Source organism: Corvus moneduloides, chromosome 2 (genome assembly GCF_009650955.1).
Source record: "Corvus moneduloides isolate bCorMon1 chromosome 2, bCorMon1.pri, whole genome shotgun sequence".
Lineage (NCBI taxonomy): Eukaryota > Metazoa > Chordata > Aves > Passeriformes > Corvidae > Corvus > Corvus moneduloides.
In genome coordinates this window covers 51,868,406-51,889,996 of record NC_045477.1, presented here as the reverse complement: position 1 = coordinate 51,889,996, position 21,591 = coordinate 51,868,406, and the positions used below count along the sequence as shown (strand labels likewise).

At 39.0% G+C, this 21,591-nt stretch overlaps 1 protein-coding gene across 3 annotated transcripts; it reads left to right on the top strand.

Moving 5' to 3' along the window:
* Positions 1–16: 16 nt before the first annotated feature.
* SPART (spartin) lies at positions 17–19,800 on the top strand. Of its 3 annotated transcripts, XM_032099607.1 has the most exons (10): positions 18–38; positions 69–103; positions 4,681–5,516; positions 6,657–6,854; positions 7,847–7,951; positions 9,721–9,850; positions 10,629–10,823; positions 11,809–11,967; positions 12,046–12,136; positions 14,868–19,800. In XM_032099607.1, exons 3-10 carry the CDS (start codon positions 4,683–4,685, stop codon positions 15,052–15,054), a joined length of 1,899 nt encoding a protein of 632 aa, XP_031955498.1. In that variant the 5' UTR covers positions 18–38; positions 69–103; positions 4,681–4,682; the 3' UTR covers positions 15,055–19,800. The 3 variants fall into 3 exon arrangements, with proteins under 3 accessions (XP_031955497.1, XP_031955498.1, XP_031955496.1); XM_032099606.1 differs by lacking the exon at positions 12,046–12,136 and having other exon boundaries at positions 17–38; positions 14,868–14,999; XM_032099605.1 differs by lacking the exon at positions 7,847–7,951 and having other exon boundaries at positions 20–38.
* The last annotated feature ends 1,791 nt before the right edge of the window (positions 19,801–21,591 follow it).

Genomic DNA, 21,591 nt, shown 5'->3' with positions numbered 1-21,591 from the left:
GCCGCGACCCTTCGCCCCCGCCCGCTGCCGCCGGGCCCGGGCGGGGGCGGTGCAGGCGGGGCTGGGCTGGGCTGGGCTCAGCGCGGTGGAGGCACCTTGCTCGGTGAGGCGGCTGCGGAGTCGGGCCCGGTCGGGCTGTCGGGGGCTCCCTGCGGAGCCGGGGGGCGCTGGCTGGAGCGGGGCGGGCAGGGGGAGGCCGCGGGAGGCACCGGAGCGGGCCGAGACCGGGCGGCGGCCGTGGGACCCCGCGGGACCCCGCGGTGCCGCTGGGGAGCCGGGAGCCCCTGCGGGCAGGTGGTGGGAGGGAGCGGCGGGGAGGGCCGTGGGCAGGGCAGGTTGAAGTAACCCTGATGGTAAATAATGCATTCAACGTCTGAGAGGTTATTTGTCAGAGTACGTCGAAAAACTGCTCCTTTTATTCTGTTTTCTTGTTTTGTTTTTAAAAGATTCTTGTCAGACAGTTTTGAGTTTCGCGAATCTGGAAGAACGTTGGTAGCGATCAGAAACCGGCAGGCACGCAGCTAATGAAACAGTATTAAATAGCAGTCTTACATAACACTAAATTTTCCATGATGATCGTGGAATCCTTTGGAATGGTAGTACAATGTCTTTGTACTTGGGTGCTGCGAAACACGTCAGTGCTGGGCAGCACAGCTGCGAGATGAAGGGCATTATCTGCCCTACTGGTTTTCCACTTTCCATTTTCGAGAAGTGACAAGTAGGCACCCGGGGCCTAAAAGCTCCGTGGTAAGAGCATGTGATGGAGGTGCAGACCAAGGAGCCAGGAAGGAAGTTCTTTTATTTGGACGGAAGTCATCTTAAAGCAGCAGTAGAGGAGGAAAATAGATATGCTGTCTGGATGATGGGATAGCAGCCCGAGAAGAAGATGTAGGTTGAAATGTCAGATGATGGGTGTTTACAGAAGTATTTGGTGATTTAGAGAGTGAGAATTACTCTTATATCACCAACTCCCTCTGTTGTCTAGTCTGTGATACTATCTAGCCTTATGAACTTTTTTTCTTTGCTTAAAAACTAGGAGTAGGCCATCACTTCATGAAAAATTTAAGGGCTTCTTTAAACAAATTTAAACAAGTTAATTTAAATAAGCTAAAAGCATAAAAAGGTAAATTTATGAGCTAGTACCTGGCTTCTATTAGTTTATATTCTAGATAACATTTAATTCTTTAAATTCTTGAAAGTTACTAATACTTTCCTAATTGCTCTTTTCATACAGAAATAAGGCTTAAACAGTTGTGTCTGCATGGTCCCTCTTAATTGGTGGCTGACAGAAAAACAGTTGACAAATAAGAATAACTCTTGGATTAAGAGTGTTTTAGTTTTGGTTTTTTTTTTTAAATTTGTTTTGCATTTTCCTCCCCTACTCTCCTTCAAAAATAGTGAGTTGGAAAGTGTACCCTACCTCTGTCAGTCAGGATGTTTAATCCTCTTAATAAGCCTTAGGCTTCATGTTTACAGTCTAGCAGTGAGATCCACCATTGACCTGTATTTTTGTTAATACACATTGCTTTTTAATTAAGTGGGCTTTGCTGTTTTAGAGGAAGGATGGGTGAGATGTTAGCTTGCAATATCAAATTAAACTCAAGTTTCATTGATGCACTGTAGCCTCCCTTGGTCAAGTCACTTAAAACCACAGAGTATATCTGGACTGATAAAAGAAAAAGGGCTCAAGTGCTGGATTGATCTGTGATTATCTACAGTGCCCTTTAGCTCTTTTCTTATCTCAGTTTTGGACTGGCTTTCTCTGAGACATGTTCCACTAAATCTTAATTAGCACTAAGTGGTACAGATCTGGGCTGATCTGAACTGGCCATAGGACCAAAGGTTGGCTTGCAGTGCTCTTAATATTCAGTATTACACGTTTTTCCATTCATTACAGCTTTAAAACAGAGGAAATAAGATTCAGCATTGTACTAAAGTAGATTACAGATAAATATTAAAACATGCAGGACACTTAAATACTGCATAAAGATCATACACTGAAAATAATAACTAATGAGGATATTCCTTGGATGATGTGATCAGATTGCTACTTAAATGTTCTGTTTCAGAGAATATTTATTCTTGTGTTGTGAGGGAACAAATAGATAAGCTTATTTAATACCATCCATTCTTTTGTATTAGTTTTAATGAATTATTAAGAATGAGTGATATTCAGTTCTTTGGGCTGACTTTTAGTTGCACGTAGTTAGCTTGAAATCTACTGTGAAGTCCTTCCTCCATTTCCAAGTGCTCTGCCAAACAAATGCATAATTTGGAGGTAGCGATGCTGCACATACACTGAGAACTTGGGATGTTTCAGACAATCAGAGTTGCTGAGACAGCTTTTGTAGGTCTGCTGTGCACTAGTCCTCTGTGGACACTGATGGTGCTGACATCTCCGTTCTCTTACAGACCTCTTCTGGTATCTATAAAGACTGAGATTTAGCAAGAACAGTGCTGCTGTCGGTATGACAACTATACAGTGAATAGGAAATTAGTGAAATATTAAGTTGAAATGTACTTAGGATTTTACTTGATGTCTCTTCTTGTTATATGCTAACAATCACTAGCAAATGAATGATTGAAATCTATAAAGTATCTTTGCAATAGCCTCACCCTGAAAAAAACCAAATCAATAAACATGGAGCAAAGGGGACTATTGTACTGCAGGGTGTGTTCACACAAATAAATAATCTACTTAAAGCCTTAAGAAAGGACTTTATACGGCATTGGAGATAAAGGCACTAAAAATCTTAAACCTGTAAATTCTGCTCATAAAGAAGAAAACAGTGATGGTAAGTGAAACTTGTCTATCCTTCTCAGTCTTCTAAGTATTTTCTGTGTTTTAAGAACCTACAATTCTCAAATCAGAGGTCTTTACTGTTAAACTGGGTTTCACCTTCATACCCTTCTTACAAGGAAAAGTGGATTTTTCAATAATAAATACAAGTGTTGACACACAGTGATGTGGTTTGGCAGTCACTAGGTTTTTTTTTGCTGTAAGGATCCAGCTATATTCACAACCTTTTAAGGAGTTCTTTCCAATTGCTTTTACTGTAATTGTTTGCTGTTGTGCTGGTCAGGAGCATACTTTTAACTTCTAAAGGTGACGTCCTTGGTGATTAGTAACTATACACTTACGCCAGTGTTTTTCTTTAGCTTAAAGATGCTGAGCCTCATGGCAACAAGTGACTGCAAACAATCAGAAAAATCTCCTCCAGCCCAAAATTTATCTGGTACATGATGGGCAGTGAACCTGGTGGCTTGAGTGGCTGCTGACCCACTCCACTGGGCTGCCTTCTCAAGCCATCCCTGTCATATTCCGAGCTGCGTGTCTATTACTGGACTGAAACCACATATCTTGACTTTTACATTAAATTGGATTCTGTAGCATCATAAAAACAGATGCCTTCCAGATTACATGGCACTGCTGTTGTGTGACTGCAGATGCATCAGTCACATAAATGCTGTCTGCATCTTGATTATAAAGAGCGTGGGAGTAGAGCACAGCATTCCATCTTTGCCTCTTTAAAATCTTTTCATGACCTGCATTTCTTAAGTTTCTGTTTTTGTTGGTGTAGAGGAAGATTATTTTCCAGATTATTTTTTTAGGTTGTTGATAGTTAGACTAAAACAAGAAGAGACATTAAGTAAACTTCAATGTAGGTACTATTTCAGGATTTTATTGCAAGTTTGGATTTCATTCTTTTTTCTTTCCCAATAATTATTTTTTCTTTACTGATTTACTTTCTTCTTTTTATCCATTATATTTGTAGAGACTAATCCAATCTCTTAGCCTTTGTTGTATTGCCTTGGTAAGCCAAAACCTCTCAAGGCTGCCACAAAAAAACCCCAAAACAATTCCAAATTCATTGGAATTAATGATTTGTATTTCCTGTGTTTGGCCAAGACCGACAATCTGCACAGCTAAAACAATGAGTTTACACATTTTAGAATTCAGACAAACTTACTGGATTCTTTTCTGCTCTTCAGTTGAAATACATGAGGCAGTTTGAGGAATACATTCCAAAACAGACCTAGAACCGGCAATCTTTTGTACATATTGGTCCTTCCAGTTTTTGTCACTGGGGAGCAAGGGGTGTAAAACACCAATTGCCTTTTCTCTCTCTATAAACACTGTAAAGGAAATAAGTAATTCCATGGTTTTATTTTGTAAAGCACAGTTTTAACTGTTCAAAATATTTCAGTTGTGTGTGTTGATGTTAGTTGACCAAGATCTCAAAATCTGTTGAGTGTTTTCTCTTAAATTATTCAAATGGAAATGCACTGTTTGTAAGTTCAGCCTTTATTTAAATAGACAAAATGGTAACTGAATTTTTAATACCTTAGAGATGTTTTTGGAAAAGTTAGATTTTTTGACTTGTTTATTCCTCGTTTGCTACTGATCTTGAAGATGGAAAAATTAGTATCAGGCATGTCTATGTTCTTCTGATGTTTGATTTCTAAGAAATAAATATCTGTGATGTAACTAGATTTAATGGTTATAGATTCCTTGCTGTCTTGGAATCATGTCAACTGAATCTGAATGTTATTAGGAGATAGCCACAATTCTGCTAATACATGCAGTAGGGTCATCATTAAGAAGACATTTTATTCTAAGGTAAACATTGTTTGGCTTTCTCTCTGTGTATTCTTATTGATTTTTATTCTAATTTGCAGTAATGGAACAACTGCAGGATCCGGTTATGCAAGAAGATGCAAATATTAAAGCCATTAATGAAGAGTACAGGAAAGCCTTTACTTTCATCAATAAAGGACTGAACACAGATGAACTGGGTCAGAAGCAGGAGGCAAGAAGTTACTATAAGCAGGGGCTTGACCACTTGCTCCGAGGAGTTAGCATTCCATCAGAGGGTCCTGCGTGTGTCGGGTCCCAGTGGGAGTCTGCCAGGCAAATGCAACAGAAGATGAGGGAGACCCTGCAAAATGTTCGTGCTCGACTCGGCAGCCTAGAGCAAGACACCCCACCTGTACAAGCAAGTCCTGCTACGATGGATACCCCTCCTGAGGTGCCCAAGTTATACCCGTCCATTCCTTCCAAAGAAAAGCCAGAAAGACCCCCTGCCCCTACTTCTCTGTTTGTACCAAGTCAGCCACCTGCAGCAGATGGAAGTATTGGAGCTGTGAGTCAGGGGCAAATTCCAGCTGTGAGTCCATCATCTGCAAAACCTCTTTGTCTGCCAAACGAAGCACCTCCTGCCTATACGCCTCAAGCTACCAATGGCCACTTCACTGTGTCTTATGGCACAGACTCTGGGGAGTTCTCTTCTGTGGGTGAGGACTACTACAACAACAAGTGTACTCAGCCACCTCCCCTGGAAAACCTGGGAGTAGATGCAGATGAGCTGATCTTGATTCCCCAAGGAGTACAGATATTTTTTGTGACTCCTGATGGGCAGGTTAGTGCTCCTTCATATCCTGGATATCTGCGCATCGTGAAATTCTTGGATACAGATAGTGAAGCTGCTCAGAATCGTCCACCGGCATTTCTGCAGGTAACAGGAAAATACTTTTCTCCTTTAATTAAAATTTCAAGAACTGTCATAAAACTCTAACAGGCAATCCCCTTAGGTTCTTGCTCTTCTGAGCCTAAATATCCATGTGATAATATGAAGGATGTTACAGGTGTTGCAGACATGGTTTTCTTCAAGTACACAATTCTACAACTTTCTGTGAAAAGCACCTCTGTGTCTTCCCAAGATTTTCAAGTGCTGACTGTTCTGGTGAATTCCAGTATGTAAAGGAGTTGACTTAACATATCTTTCCATTTCGTGAAATTGACTTCTTTCCTCACATAGAGAAGACCTGTTGATTCACCTATTATAACAAATCAGTATAAAATGGAGTTGGATGCTACCTGCTTCATTCTCAATTAATGATAAAGTATTGCAGTTACGACAATTGATAATTTGAAATTTGAGGGTCCTTGTTAATCCACACTCAGAACTACAAATAAAAAAGATGGGGTTTTTTTTTTCAGTCCTTATTTGCTTCATGTGGGCACATTCTGTAATAAACATGGTGTTTCTGGTTTGGATTCTGACTTCGGATCTCAGTGTTACTGCTAAGATTGGCTGGTTTGGGGTCTACTGGTTCAGCTCCACTCGTGTTAGCAGTCTTCAGCAGTAGGCCAGTGACAGCCACACACTTCTGTTTTTCCTGTCATATAAACCTGTCCTGAGATCTCCAGGGTGGTACAGGCGCTGTGAATCCTGACTTGTTTGGCAGTTCTTTTCATGTGGGCCTCAAGATGAGACCTCAATTAAGAGGGTACCAGCCTGAATTACAGTCCTGTAAAAATTAGTATTTTCTCTATATTAGACTGTCAGAACTAATCAAGAGTGATAGTTCCAGAAACACATGGGTTGTGTTTTTTGGGGATTGTTTTTCTTTTTTATTTTGTTCAAGGTGGTCTAAGGCTTTTTGTTTTTCATCATAGAATCATTTTGGGTTTTACAAACAGAAGGGACCGTAAAGATTATTTAATTCCAACCCCACTGCCATCAGCAGGGAGCCTTTCACTAGAAGGTTCCACTAGAAACTTTATGGAAAATCAAGTTTATGGGGCTTATCAGTATGCTCTGCTCATCTTTCTTTTTAAAAGTATCCTTTGATTCTTTCCTTGCCTTTCCTAGGTTTGTGACTGGCTGTATCCTCTAATGTGTAACCAGTCTCCTGTTCTGTGCTGCAATACTGGGGTCTACATGTTCCCTGACACAATGTCCCAGATACCAGGGTCCTACGTGGGAGTTGTGCTGTCTTCAGAACTTCCAGCAGCTGACAGAGAGCTGTTTGAGGATCTCTTGAAACAGATGTCTGACCTACGAGTCCAGGTAAATTTCTGACCTGTCTGTTATAAGCCAATAAGGAAAAGTGTAAATCATCAATATATTCTCACATTTACATTTAGTTGTGTACAATGACAAATTTTTGTCTTGGTTGGTAAGCTTGTCAGTGAGAAATAGATAAAGTAGCCAAGATTAAGCAGCTTTGTAATGAAACTGTAGGTCCTATGAGTTAACAGAAATTTTAAAATACTAAATTGTAAGCACAGAGTGAAATTTGAGACAATTATTTATATTTTCTCTATTTTTCCGAAAGAGAACAGGACCCAAAGTGAAATTATGTGTTCAGGAGAAAGCATGCTTTTCCTCGTGTGTGCATGCACACAACTCTCTGTGTAGTTTTGATGATACCATTCTTGGAATATCATCCCCAAACATGTTTAGAGTTCAAAAATGTTAAGCCACCTCAGAGAAGATCTGAGAAAACAGTATGTACCTCAAAAATCTTCCAGTGAGATCTCAAAATAGATAAATCTGGTGCCTTACTGCAGTAAATTATTGACAGGAAGAGAAAATAGCAAATAACTCCCCATAGTCTAACAAATGTGCAGTAAAATTCAGTGACTTGAAGCAAAGTGGGCAATATTACTGTAAGAGCACTGGAGCATCATTTCAGGAAGACTGGTAATCACTAACTATTTAAAAGATCATAGCGTGATTAAATCTTTTCATGAAAGAATTTTGTTGAATTGCCAAAATGTGAAAGCAGCGATGATGAAGGACCGGTTTGGAGCATCCTGCAAGGGCAGAGTTCTGTTACGGTATAACTTCCAGTGAGTTCAGCAGGGAATTTCACTAGCACTGGAGGTCACAGATTTTTACTTAAAAGGGGAAAGTACTACAGAATCACGTGATATTGACTCCCTGGATAAAATTCTGTCATTTTCCTGCGTAGAAGTAGTTCAAACTTGATATCTCATTGGTTCCTTATTTTTCTAAAACTTGTGTTTTTGTTACTGTTCCCTAACACAATATCACAGGTGCCAGGATCCCATGAGAGAGTAGGGTTACCTTCAGAGCTCCCAGCAACTGAGAGAGCACATTTTGGAGATAAGTTTAAACAGAGGTCTGGCCACAAAGTCCAGGTAAATGCCAGGACATTCCAAAATTCTCTAGTGTAAAAAAAAAAAAAAACCAAACTTGTCAGAGAAATGCATGTTAAAACTGCTGATTTGATTGACAGCAGCTGTGTATGCTGTGTCCGGTGATTATTTTTTTGTTGGGTGGCTTTTTTGTTTTGTTGTTGTTTGGTTTCTTGTCAAACACCAAGTAAGTTACTGCAGCCTGCCACATTTTTCAAATCAGCATATTTCTGAAGTTTTAAAAACTGTGATATAGCACAAGTATTCCAAAGCCTAGTCTGAGAGCCATTTAATGTGTCTGTTTTACACAGTACTCATGAGGATCTAATTGACAACTATATTTAGTATGATTGTAGTACTGACTCACCTGTCTTTAATTAGAGAATCCAGTTTTGCTCCTTAGTATAGATCTTAGAAGTCTTGTTGACTGGTTTTCTATATAATGACCCAACCTGTGGTGTAACTAAATTACATCTGGAACATAGTTTGGGTCTTTTAATAGGTTTTTTGTTAGTTTTTTACTTACAGCTGTTTATTGAGGTAATTTCTCCTGCCCAGTTCCCAGAGTGTTTTGGTCTCAAGCTGAAGACATTTCTTGAATACCAGATTTCACCTTGTCAAGCAGTAATTGACGTAGTACATGTCAGTGATACATTGTTAACCTTCTGGGTAGCAACCTCCTAAGTTTTAATCTATTCTTTTCTGTTAATGTTGGTTTTACTACAACGTTCAGCTATGTGCAATACCCTGCTTCTATATCCAGTAAATATTTCAAGGCAATTTAAGAATTCCATTGTAATAGCAAGTACTATTCTATATTGTGTATTCTGTTCTGCCTATGGGTTTATCTATAAATGCTTTCATTTAGACTCTTCTAGATTAAACAAAAATGTTTTTTCTTTCTGTCATTAACTAGCACTGTTTTCAATCTTTGAAATGTTTGGGGGTTTTATTTACTTTTACATTGGAAAAGTTCTCTTAACAAAAACTTAAATCTGTTAACATTTTTTTCAGCTTTGTGTAATTAAAGTTTAATTATACATTGTCTGTGAACTGCATGTAGTGATGTTACACTTTTTAGAAGTGCTAAGCGGCCTGTAGTGGTGGTGGTTGTTATGTTTGAATGATTAACATCTACTCCAAAACTGTAGAGTTTGACATGAAGTCACACAGAACCTGTCCACCCAGCTTTAAAAGGGATCAGTATCATGCACAGTTTGATGTTTTTCTTGGCTGTGCCAGTCTGAAAAAGCAGCAACAGTACACAGCATGAATAATCTCGTTTATTTTTGAATTTGGGAGGAAAGGATGAGGAACAAAACAACCAGAACAGCTGCATTCCTTTAGTGCAGCTGGATTCTCTAACCAAAGACTGCAGTTCTCATGCTGAATAACAAGATAGTTGGCTTCTGTCTGAGAAGATAAAAATGAGAGATGGACAAGTCTCTTACCTGTTTTGCTAGTGAACTTGTAGTGGAAATTTTCCCTGCTTAGCTATTTGGCCATATGGGTGCATTGGCAAGCAAATTTTTTCATTGTGGCTGGATGAAAAAAGCATACAAAAAAGCTGACCTCTCTGGTAAGCTTTTTTTGGATGTGTAGCATTTCTGTGAAAAAGTAATTGAGTGTTAAATTTAACTTGAGTTTCTGTACACTTATCCAAGGCATGCACAACTTTAGTATTATTTGGTAATGGATGTGTGTGATCTAAACCAGAAACCTTGATGATATGCTGCAAAGTAGATGATCAAATGTTTGCTTTCACTTGTTAGCCTTCAGAAGCCTCTAGTGATGCAGTTCACTTGCCTCAGACTGTACATATCCAGCCACAACCTGAAGGAGCAGAAGATCAGAAAGAGTTACCAGAATGGAGTGAGAAAGTTGCCCATGGAATCTTGTCAGGTACAGTTGTAGTAAGGGGACTGTGTTGAACAGAAACCAATGTGAGTGACATTTAAACAGTATTTTCACCTAAATGCATGTGTGCTGATAGAAGCTGAATGGTCAAAAGTAGTTGTTCACTAGTTCCAGTATTGATAATCTAACTGATGTCTTGATGAACTTTATAAAAACCATGCAGAATATAAATCCATGGCCAACAGTTTGTTCATTGCAAATGAGTTTGGCTCCTCATTTGACTCTGTTAGAGTATCACCTGCTGTGACTCAAACCACTGTGACAGAACAATTTTATCTCTGTATGAACACATATTACAGCAGTTGTCTGTTGTGATTTCTGCAGATAAATGTGAGTTTTTTCCTCTGAGAACCTTTGGAACATACTAATGACCACCAGCTGATTGTAATAAGTATGAATCTGCAAGAAGGGCTACAGGGTTGGGTTGCGTGTTTTCATGAGTGTTCATAGCATTGAGATATGCAGTGCTATCACTTCTAATTCAGCTGGTGCTTGCATACCTGTTAAAAAACTGAGTAACTGTACTAGGCTGACATTTGGATGTGGGCTGGCTGGATTAAACTGAAATAAAATTAATTTTAAAAGTGGTGGTGTAGGTGCAGAAATTACTGCAGGACTTCTACGCCAGCCCATTCAGGGGAGAATATAATTGCAGACTGTAATCAGGAATGTTTCTAAGCATTCCTGTGTTGCAGAGGCAGAGGAGGGATAGCTGAAGGAATCACAGTCTGTAAAATTGTACATACTAATTTTTGCCTTGAAGGTGCATCTTGGCTAAGCTGGGGTCTAATGAAAGGAGCAGAATACACTGGTAAAGCTATTCACAAAGGAGCTTCTAAACTGCGAGAGCACATTCAACCAGAAGAAAAGCCTGTGGAAGTCAACCCAACTGTAGCAAAGGGACTTCATGTAGCAAAACAGGCTACTGGAGGAGCTGTGAAAGTCAGCCAGTTCTTAGGTAAAAAATTTCCATCTCACAGAATATTTTTGCCTTAAATAATAAAAACTTCATAAAACGCAAGCTGGTTTCTCTAGCCGGTAAACTAGAGGAGGTACTGACCTGATAAAATCCAGAGATCAGTAGTTTGTGTGTAGTTACCTCCTGCAAGAGATATGCTTTAGGACTAGTACATATTAGTTGGCCTTGAGATATCCTTTTCTTTCCTAAAAGAATAGTCTGTACAGTCTTAAGTTTGACATGCTTTTGAAAGTTTTAGACAGTTAATTCAAAATGGTGTCTTTTTTTTTTTAAAGTCGATAACCATGTATTTTAAAAGCTCTGCTCTCACTGGTTACTAACATACGGTACCACGAGAGGATATGTGTGTGCATATTTTTAAACACACAAACCTGAAACAAGTCTATTGGACTATGTATAAATATCAAGATGGAAATGGCCTGGTATTCAGAGGTGCCTGGCAACCCTAACAGCTCTCAGTAACTTCATTTTGTTACTTATTTGCATATAATATTTATATTTACTGTCTGGTGACTCATCCAAGTTTAAAAGTAAATTGTGCTGATGTTACAAAACTACTTTGAAGATCTGGAATGCTTGTAAGAAAGACTTCTATGGAAGACAAGTCAGGAAAGCAGCAGCTTGTTCGGTATCTGCAAGTTGGAGATAATAAAGCAGTGGAAACAGTTTCTTGAACTTTGACTGTGAGATGTGTATGTATTTCTTTTAAGGCACTTTTTAGCCACAAGGCCAACCTTACTTGTTTCTTAGGATTTGGAGCTGTGTAGAACCTGAAAAATACGGTTGCTCTGTATCAGTTGGGCACTTACATTTGGATTAAAGTCAGTCTTACAAATAAGCATATTTAAATAACAGCACCACTCATGTCTTCAGTGAATCTTCCTTTTAATTATGAGTAAAGATCTTTAAAGAAGGATGTTCTATGTTCTTACTAAATAATTTGCATACTCTTGTTTTATGGTAGTTGAAGGGGTGTGTTCTATAGCGAGCTGTGTCGGAAAGGAGCTGGCTCCACATGTGAAGAAGCATGGCAGCAAATTAGTTCCAGAATCCCTTAAGAAAGATAAAGATGGAAAATCTACTTTTGATGGTGCTCTGGTTGTAGCAGCAAGTGGAGTTCAAGGTAGTAAAAATTCCTTACACTTTTTAAAATTGTGTATTTTTAATGGTATCAACTCCAATAAGCTGATTGTTTCTACAGGGTTTTCGACAGTGTGGCAAGGTTTAGAAAGTGCAGCGAAGTGCATTGCTAAAAGTGTTTCAACTGAGACTGTAAAAACGGTCAAATACAAGTAAGTTATGTTTTTATTGTTTTCATCTTCTACAGCACGCTGTTGTTGTGTCTGAATACTGGCAGAAAAAAAGCTTATGAAAGTGTAGGGAATCTAACTGAAATACCTGCTTTGCTGTAGTTATGTAATGTGGCATGTGATAAGGTGGTAACTGCACAGTAATGAGCATCTCCTGTATGCAAAAATCTGAAACAACTTAATGATTGTAGGAAGTATTTTTCTAGTTCTTTGTAGAAGTATTGCAGCTTCAGGCTGTGTTACAAGTAATGCTCAGATTTATGTCTTTGCTCTGTGGTATAATACCATTATGAAAAAAATTACTGGTTTAAGCCTCTCAACTCTAATCCTGAATTTATGCAAACTTAGCTAAATTTATGAAAAATGAAAGAACCTCATCTGTCAGCAGGTTTGGCTAAAGTGAGGAGATACAAAAAAAGAAAATTTTGTAAGGAAATCTAAGGCGTATATAGCAATAATAGAATAGCCTCAACTTGCAAAATACAAATGTTCTTAGAAAAAGATAGTGGGGGAAGAGGACAGTAACATTTGGGATTAAGATTATGTTACTAAAATGATGGAAAGATGAAAGCTGTATGCATGTACTGGAAGATGCTATGGAGAATAAAGGAATATATTGAAATAACTGTGAAACATGAAATGCACCCCTCACAAAAAGGGCAGTAGATTTAATAGAATGTGAAGAGTAAGCAAAAGCATGCAGTTTAAATGGAATTGGTGATAAGTGTAGCAAAAGAGATATTAAAAGGATTGCTGAAAGTGCATACAGGCTACAAGCCAATGGTAACGAGATAAGCATCAGCATACAGTATTAAGCAGATTGGCATTCAGGGTTGTGTTGTGATGCATTTCAAATAGGAGGCCAAATAGCAAAGTTCCAGTCAGTTGTGGTTTATTGCTGATGTTTGTTTGCAGTAGGAATGTCAGGAGGAATTGTACTGGTACTCATTTCACATAAATTCACATTAATGTTTTTGTTTTAGATACAAAGATAGGAAATACAGAGATCAGCAGACAACAGACACTAAGAGTGAAAAACATTAAGTAACTACCTGTTGCAGCTAACTGCAGTATGATTGAAAATATTTTATATGTAATCTTTAAAATCCATCCTTATAATTATATTAAAATTCTACATAATCTCCCTCTTGCAAGCTGTTTTTTATTTCAGTGACAAAGATTTCTGCCACTCAAAATACCAGTGAATGAGCTAAATGCCACTTAATGGAAACAAAGCTAAAGGAGCACCATCAGTGTCTCTAAATTAAAAAAAAAAAAAAAGGCTAAAATTTAGCTGCAGTACCTTTGTGGTTGGAATTTTAAAGAGATGCTCATCATATGCATGTTGATTGGAATTGGGGGAAAATGTAGCTTCAGAAGTAATATTTCTGCCAAAGTCCCATGCTACTACCTTTTTTAAAAACTGTTTAAATAAATACAGTGTATATATCTGCACAGTATTAAAAAAGAGTTAAAATTATGCAATTCAGACAGGCAGACTAAAAAATTAGTTATCAGACATTAAGAAGTTGTTAGTCTTACAGCATTGGATAAGCTACAGTCTTATTTTAAAAGAAGTTACTTACTTTACTGATACTATTCTGGCTTATGATGTTCCTGAGGTGAAAATAATCGAATTGACAAACTAATCGGACAAATACTTCTGCTGTGAGATTAATTCTGTGACCTACAAATCTGATGATGATGATTCAAGGCTGTTGCTCTATCAGAGAATTAAAAGCAAAACAAAAAGCCCACAAATTCTTTTTATTCGGTTTCATCGTTAGTTCCAGCCACATGCTCTGGCTGCCGTACTGATATATTACAGATTTTTGGATTCTTTGATACTCTTTGCTTCTCTCTAGCCATATCTTGAGGTCCTCAAAGAACCTCTGGTTGTAACAAGCACAGGGAAAATGTAACTCTGATGCTACCAAGAATACTTCCCTTTGGCCTGGTTTCTCTGATACAGTGCTCTCTGGGGAAATGTCTGGCTACCCAGAACAGTTGGAGTTACTGCTTTCACTGTACTCTTGTCCTCCTTCACTGTGCTCTCTGTGCACAATTGAGTCATTAGTATGAGACTGCCAACTTGCCCACTAAAGCATAAAGAAGTTGGACTCACAGCCCACAGGAGAGACCAAAGGTTTTTATCTCTTCATAATTTTCATTGTGTCCTCAAGATAGTTTTGCTTAGCCTTTTGGGGTTTTGTATAATGCAGCACTCCAGGTGGGAGTCTCGTAAGAGAAGGAAGAGCAGAGGGGCAGAATCCCCTCCTTGCCCTGCTGGCCATGCTGCTTTGGATGCAGCCCAGGATAGTTTGCTTTCTATACAGAGGGTATAGGAATTTTACCTAAGAAGTTAGGTGAAAAAGAATCTTTGTTTATGGCACAAAACTTCTCTCCCCTCCCTTCTTGTCATTCTATAGATAAGTTTTCTACTCTTCAAAATTAGAGGGGGGAAAAGGGAGAAAGACTGAAACGGTTCTTGAAGAAAAAGAGTAGAGGCATATTGGTATTTTCAAAGAGCAATTGATCTGATGGAGGAGCAGCCTTTACTCAAATGGCTTCATAAATTCTAATTTTATTCTTCAGACATTTGGGCACTGTGCTTATTATTTGTTCTTGGTAATGCCTGAATTTCTGCTTTCAAAAAATTCCAGTGAAGATTAAAATAGTAAGTATACAAACCTACAAAACTCTCTTTCTTTAGGTATGGAGAGGATGCTGGCCATGCTACAGACAACGCTATGAATTCTGCAATCAATGTTGGTGTGACAGCATTTAACATTGAACATATTGGTATCAAATCTGTTGTAAAGAGAACTGCAAAGGAAACCGGCCATGCTGTGCTAGATGAATATAAAGTATTGGATAATGAGAAGAAGGGTAAAAAATGAAAGCAATTAAATATTTCTCAAAGCCTTACATTAGAGATGAAACATCCTATTTAGAAGTAACTACATTGCTCATCTGAGATTGAACACAGGTCACACTGTACTTTTCCAGCAACTGTTACTTAATATGACAGGAAAATGTAAAAGTAGGAAGAGCATTTGTAGGAGGAAAAATGAAAGTTGTCAACTCCTTGTTCTGTACTGAACAAGGGCTTTAAACAACTGGATCAGGGCTTTAGGCAACTGGAAGGATATGAGTTTGCAGTTCATATACTTGCCTCTTTAAGCACTTTTTCAGAATAATATATGAAATAATAGATTAATATGAAATACTATTGTGAATATTTTTGTAACACTTTATAAAGAAGGTGGTAATACAGAAAGAGTAGGATTACTAATTCTGGAACAAGTAAAATTACCAGTTTTGGTTTTATAACTATCCTTAAGAGTTATTTTTACTAATCCAGCCTTGTCTTATTTAATATGCACTACTAAAGTAAGCATTATGTTTCATTGTTTTGTAGAGAATTTCTCTTTTCACCTACAAAACAGCTGTCCTTCTCCAAAGTTCATGTTAGGAGAAATGAAAGATGAACCTCAGGTAACTAGGCAGTCATTCCCTTTCAGACTTTTTTTTCTCATTCAGCGTATAAGTAAACCAAAGATACCAAGCATTTCTTCTAATAGAGAGTATTTACAGGTCTAGAAAAATTAATTTTCCAGTTGACTCCATAAGGAATATACAAAGATTCTTTGAAATTCAGGTTTTTATGTAGAGAGGATAAGTATGGTTTTGCCTAATTATTTTTTCTGTGAAAATATTCTATAGAGAGCACTAGGAAATTCTATGCATTCTGTACTTTTCAGGCAATCCACAAAAAATTCAGATTATATATCATGGCCTCCTAATGGAAGACTCCTAATGTTTGAACAAATAGTTCTAATGGTCATCATTTTTATTCCATTAAATTCATAGTTGCACAAGGGTGTGAAGTCTTTAAAAAGACTATGAAGACAAACCCTTTTCATGCAGAGTTACGTAGAATAGACACTACTGTGTAGATTTGTCATCTGTTTGTAGCACAGTGTAAAATAACTCAGTATGCCGAATCCTTGAGATGCTTTGACACTGCTACTTATTTAACACTTCACTATTGAGTTTTAGAGTTGCTGCACATTCTAATATTGTCTGGACCTGCAACAGACAGAATGCCAACAATTTACAGTTTATCTCCATTTCATGTAAATGGAGAAAATAACTAAAAATTATTGTTGGCAAGTGATACTTGGTAGAAGATTGAAAAACTACAGTAACAAATACAGTCTGTCAGGATGGTAATAGGTGCATATTTTGTGGTAGCTACTGCAGGTGTATGCTTAGGGTGAGAAATGTGAAAGAAAGGATCTAACCACTTGAAGTGTAACTTTGATTTATGAAAATAAAGATAAAATTGGCTAATCTATGCTTGATGTTGTTATGATACTCAGCTACTATATGGATCCATAAGTGGAAAAACTAGAACTTCTTCAGAAGTACTAAAGTAGCAGTATTGGCGTTTATCTATAGTATAAACAAGCTCATCAACTAGAGCTTAAAATATTTCAAACTAAAAAGTTCCATCCAAAGTACACTGCAACAGTTTCTGTTACTATAGTCTGCCACTTGCCAGCTTGTGTAACCAGTTAAAGACTGATGAAGACCTGACACCAGCAAAAGCATTTCTGTTGCTATGAAGTGTATTTACAAGAGGGTTATATAGGTATTTGTATCTTCTTTCTCCCTCCCATTTTGAGGTTTTGCATATAGCTCATACCCTTTAGTTTTGTCTGTAAACTGTCAAAACAAAAAGTTGTATTAAAACAACAGTTCAGATCAAGGTGTTACAGTCTTCAAGAGACCAAGTTGGAACACACTGAGGAAACAAACACCTAAATGTATCAAGCAAGTAGTGGTGTCCTGCTCAACCTGCTGTTGTTCTCTTCATGTGTATCCAGTATTTCAAAATGGATGAAAACTATTTTTTTAATGATGCATACCCCATTTTACAGTTTGTAATGTGATAAATGCATGATCTTCCCTTCTGCATTGTTTTTTCATTTTCACAGCTGGGAGTATGATGCTGTTGAACTTACCTTGCTTCACCTGCCACTTCCTGGGCTCAGGGTAGCAACTCCATAGGCTTCTCCCCCCTTCCTCTACCATATACAACAACTTTCTCACATTTACTGCTTTATCTCAGCTCTCTCTTTTATATATTAAAGATCCCCAAACCTCCTGTCTTAGGCTGGCTTTCTGTTCACAGCTTGGTTTTGTTTCTTTGAACACTGAACATCTTTTGATATATGGCAGTCCTAGAAGTCTTACTAAGCTGTGTAGTGCATGAACTACTACCTGATTTCCTAAGGCCTTCCTATTTCCAAATTTATTCAAAGTCTTCTCTGCTACAGTATTGGTCTCAAATCTTGTCTTGAGATGGTTACTTTTAATGATCTCTAAGCTACTGCCATCTCTGGCATTTTCATCATTGTGTAGATAAAACCTGCTGTTCTTATTTCAAGCCTAACCCCTGTATTTGAATGGATTCCTCTAGATTCCAAGGGTATTTTTGTTGGTTTGTTTAATGCTGGTTTAAAACCAACTTGGAATAGTCTTATTTTTAACATTCCCTGACTAAATCTCTCATCCTTTAAAAAGAACTGGTAAACCTACCTTGTACTACAAAAAACATGCTGACCAGCTTACCACACAATGGTGTGGGTTGGAAGGGACCCCCAGGTGTGTAATCCACCTCCTGCTCAAAACAGGTCCAGCCTGGAGCACAGTACTCTGATCCAGTTGTGCTCTTGTGATTATCTCCAGCAATGGAGACTTCACAGCCCCTCTGGGCAACGTTTGCCCAGCTTGACTCTGGTCAATATTTCCCCCATACTTGTCAGGTACAGCTGCACGCTAGCCACAAAAGGAGCCTGGAGGTCTAGCTGCAACCCGACTGGTCCTTGGTGGCACACACACAAAGGGAGGACGCAGGAGGGGATGAGCTCCTCACCCGAGGGAGCTACTCCTGGCCTGGATGGAGGGTGTGCAGGCAGAGGCAAAGAAGTAGAGAGAGGGGACTCTTCGTATAGGTTCCACGCAAAAGGTTTGTTGAGGTGAAAGGATGGGGACGAAGACAGGAGGATCTGAACGTGTCCAGGGATTTTATAGTGGGGGTAGAAAAGGCGGGGATAAGGGATGCAGCCAATGGGATACTGGGCAGGAGGCGGGGTTGAGAGCAAGGAACCAATGGGATTAAGACAAAGGAGGGACTTGGGGAAGGAACCAATGGGGTGTTGAGTATGACAGAACTATCTAGACCTTACACATATTAATTTGAGGAAAATGAATATTAACAAGCTTATACATAGAACAGGGAGGGGAAAACATGAACCAACCATACAAAACTATGCAGATCACAGAACTGGGGGCTTATAGGTTCTCACCCTAACCTCGGAGTGAGACATTGAACTTCGGTGCATGACCCCTGCATTGTGGGCTCGGTTGTATTTTCAGAGGTCAGGGTGGCTGCAGCCACCTGCACTGCCACACATGCTAAGCCAAACATGTTTATATGCACTCAGGTGCATATAAATGCACCATATATACGCACTCTATTGCATATCCTTCCATCATGCACACTGCAGGAAACCTTGGCTTCTCAATCTTATTTACACTTTCATATTACATAGCTGATAACAGCACTAAGCTCTCCTTACGCCTTCTCTTCTCCAGCCTGAACAAAAGCAAGTTGCTGACCTAATGCAGCCCTTGGGACTTGTTTGGGAGTTGAAAGCTAAGCACTTCAAGCTTGTGCTCAACGGAGTGGAAGAACCACCTCCCTCAGGCTCCTGGCCATGCCCTTGCTATGGCAGCCCAGGGGCCCTTCAGCCTTGTTTGTTGCAAGCTGTTGCTGGCTTATGGCAGCTTCTTCACCAGGGAGCCTGTGTCATCTACAACATTGCATTCTAGACACTGCTCCAGCTGTATTGATCCATGGACTTTACCCATGACAGATACTAGGCTTTGCACTTATTTTTTGTTGAATTTCATTAGGCTTCTCCAGGCCATACACCCAGCAGTGAATGGTCACCCTTTCCTCTTGCACACGAACCGCTCCTCTCAGCTCATCTGCATCATCAAATTTGCTGAGCGAGTGCTCAGTCTTCCAGGCTGTCAGTCAGGAATTAAGGGTATTGGCTCAGGTATTGAGCCCAGAGTCAAGCAGCCATACTGCTGATCACCACACTTCAAGCCAATTTTCCAGCAACCATATGACCCAGTTAACCAATCTAGAACTCACCAATTTGGCTATAAAAGTACTGTGGCAGACTACATCAAGGTCCTTGGTAAAGTCAAAATATTCAACATGCACAAGTTTCCCCTTGCCCACACAGCCTTCATCATACCTTAGTTACTGGTGCTACAGAAATAATTTCTTTGTAAAAATTAATTTATGCCTTCAGCAACTGGTCTACCTTGCTTTTAAGTAACTAGCTGTTTAATGCCTTCACATAATCTGAAGTTACATGTTTAAGTATAAAAATCTGTTTTCAAAACACATTGTGTTGTGACCAAGTTTCCTAACTGTTCTTACTAAAATTCTTGATCTCAAAAAAAAACCCATTAAAAGCCTTTAAACAATGATAATGCCTTTAGTGGTGTCCATATATCTAATTTTAACCGATTTATTTGGAATAAAGAAATAAAGGAAAGTTGTCATGCGTTGTTTTATGTTACTGCTGTGATTGTTAAAAATATTGATGAAGTTTTACACACTCACACAAGACATCAGTCCACAAGATACTTTTGCTTTTCTCCCACTCCAGTTCCCAAACCATCAGGTGAAGCACTCAGTTAGCCCTGCTGCGCTGTGCCCACCCAACCTGTGTGGTCTGGGCTCATCCTGATGTCCACAGTGACCTGGCTCCTGAGAGCTTACCTGGTTAAGACACCTAGTAATCCCTGGGTGAGGGTGGGACCTGAAAGTATCCTGGAGAGGAGGTCAAATAAAAGTCCCCTGGGGCAGAGAGTACAGTGTGGGCTGGGATACAGCCCTCAATTCCCATGTGTCCTCTGTTCTCAGGCTTCCTTGTGATTACAGGGCTCTTTTTGAGCTTTCTGAATGTGCCCACCTATTGAGAACAATTCATCAGGCTGGTTAAATTAATCTTGAAGCAATTGTTCACAAAAACTGGTAACAAGAAAAACGGTTACTGATTAAAACCTTTGCTGTTAATATTCAGTACACTCAGTGAGTTACGAATGCTAACCTAGGTCCAAGTCATTACTTAAATTATTGGTTTGTTATAAAATGAGTTTTCAATATGACTCTTAAAAAGGTAGCATTCAATAAAACACGAAGGCTAAGTGAGCAGCTGAATTTAGATGCAGTTACAATGCAGCACTCTTCTAAATTTGTTTCTTGATTAAATTATATCAGATAATTCTGAATTCAACCCACACCAAAGATGATAATTCACTGATTAGCTGATAGCATCAGTTATAACTTGAGACTCAAAAATCATCTCCTGCTCTATGATATATCAGACAAGTGTAATTAAAATTACTTTTTCTTCTTAGAATCAAGCTTCCCACTCTCCATCCTACTGTTCTACTCCCAGTCATTAGATCCTGCTGTTGCAGTATCAGTGAGGCATTAGATTGGGCAATTCCAACAGGACACACTACCACTTTAGGATTACAATTCACAACATTTCAGGACTGACTTGTGGATGGCAATACAGGTTTAGGCTATGTTAAAGTAATGGCAATACATAACTTATGTTTTAAAGCAGTGCCTCTGTTACACAGCAAGTGTTAGGGCTATGGCATTTGCCTGGCTACTCATGCAACAGAATTACTTGAACTGAGAAAACCATACCCTTTTTCATAATACATCAGTAAAGGAGAATTACAGTCCACCTCCTTCCTGAGAAAGTGAACCGAAAGTTCCTCTAGTGATCATTATATTGCAGCTGGTGAGCCACTTCAGATCACCAACCAGCAGAAACTGAGAACATTAAACATTTTTCCCTGATGTAAGTTTTCAGTGTTTCAGGAGCTGTACTGGCTCACTGAAGAGTCACACAAATGTCAAGAGCTGGCACTGAAGCAGCCAGAGAAGGTGACAGGGAGAGCCTGACAGAGGTGATACCACTCTTGCAGAATTAATCTGATTAACTCACCCCATAAAGATTTACCTTGAGAAACCCGTAAACTGATCCAAAATTCCTTGTTTGAAAAATGCAGCATCAAACATTTTTAGGCATCAATCCAGACCAACATAAGGTAATTAAAATATTTTCCAGTATATATTGACTAACACCATTGACTTGATCAGTTATGATGATTAAGGCCGATTATTCTAAACTCTTCCGTCTCAAGTTAAGGACATACACACTGATTTGTGCACAGCACAGATCACACTTATCGAGTGCTAAAAGACGGGCTGGGAACCTCGTAAGGCCAGGCTCCACTGCACTGCGCCTGCCTTCACATGTGGG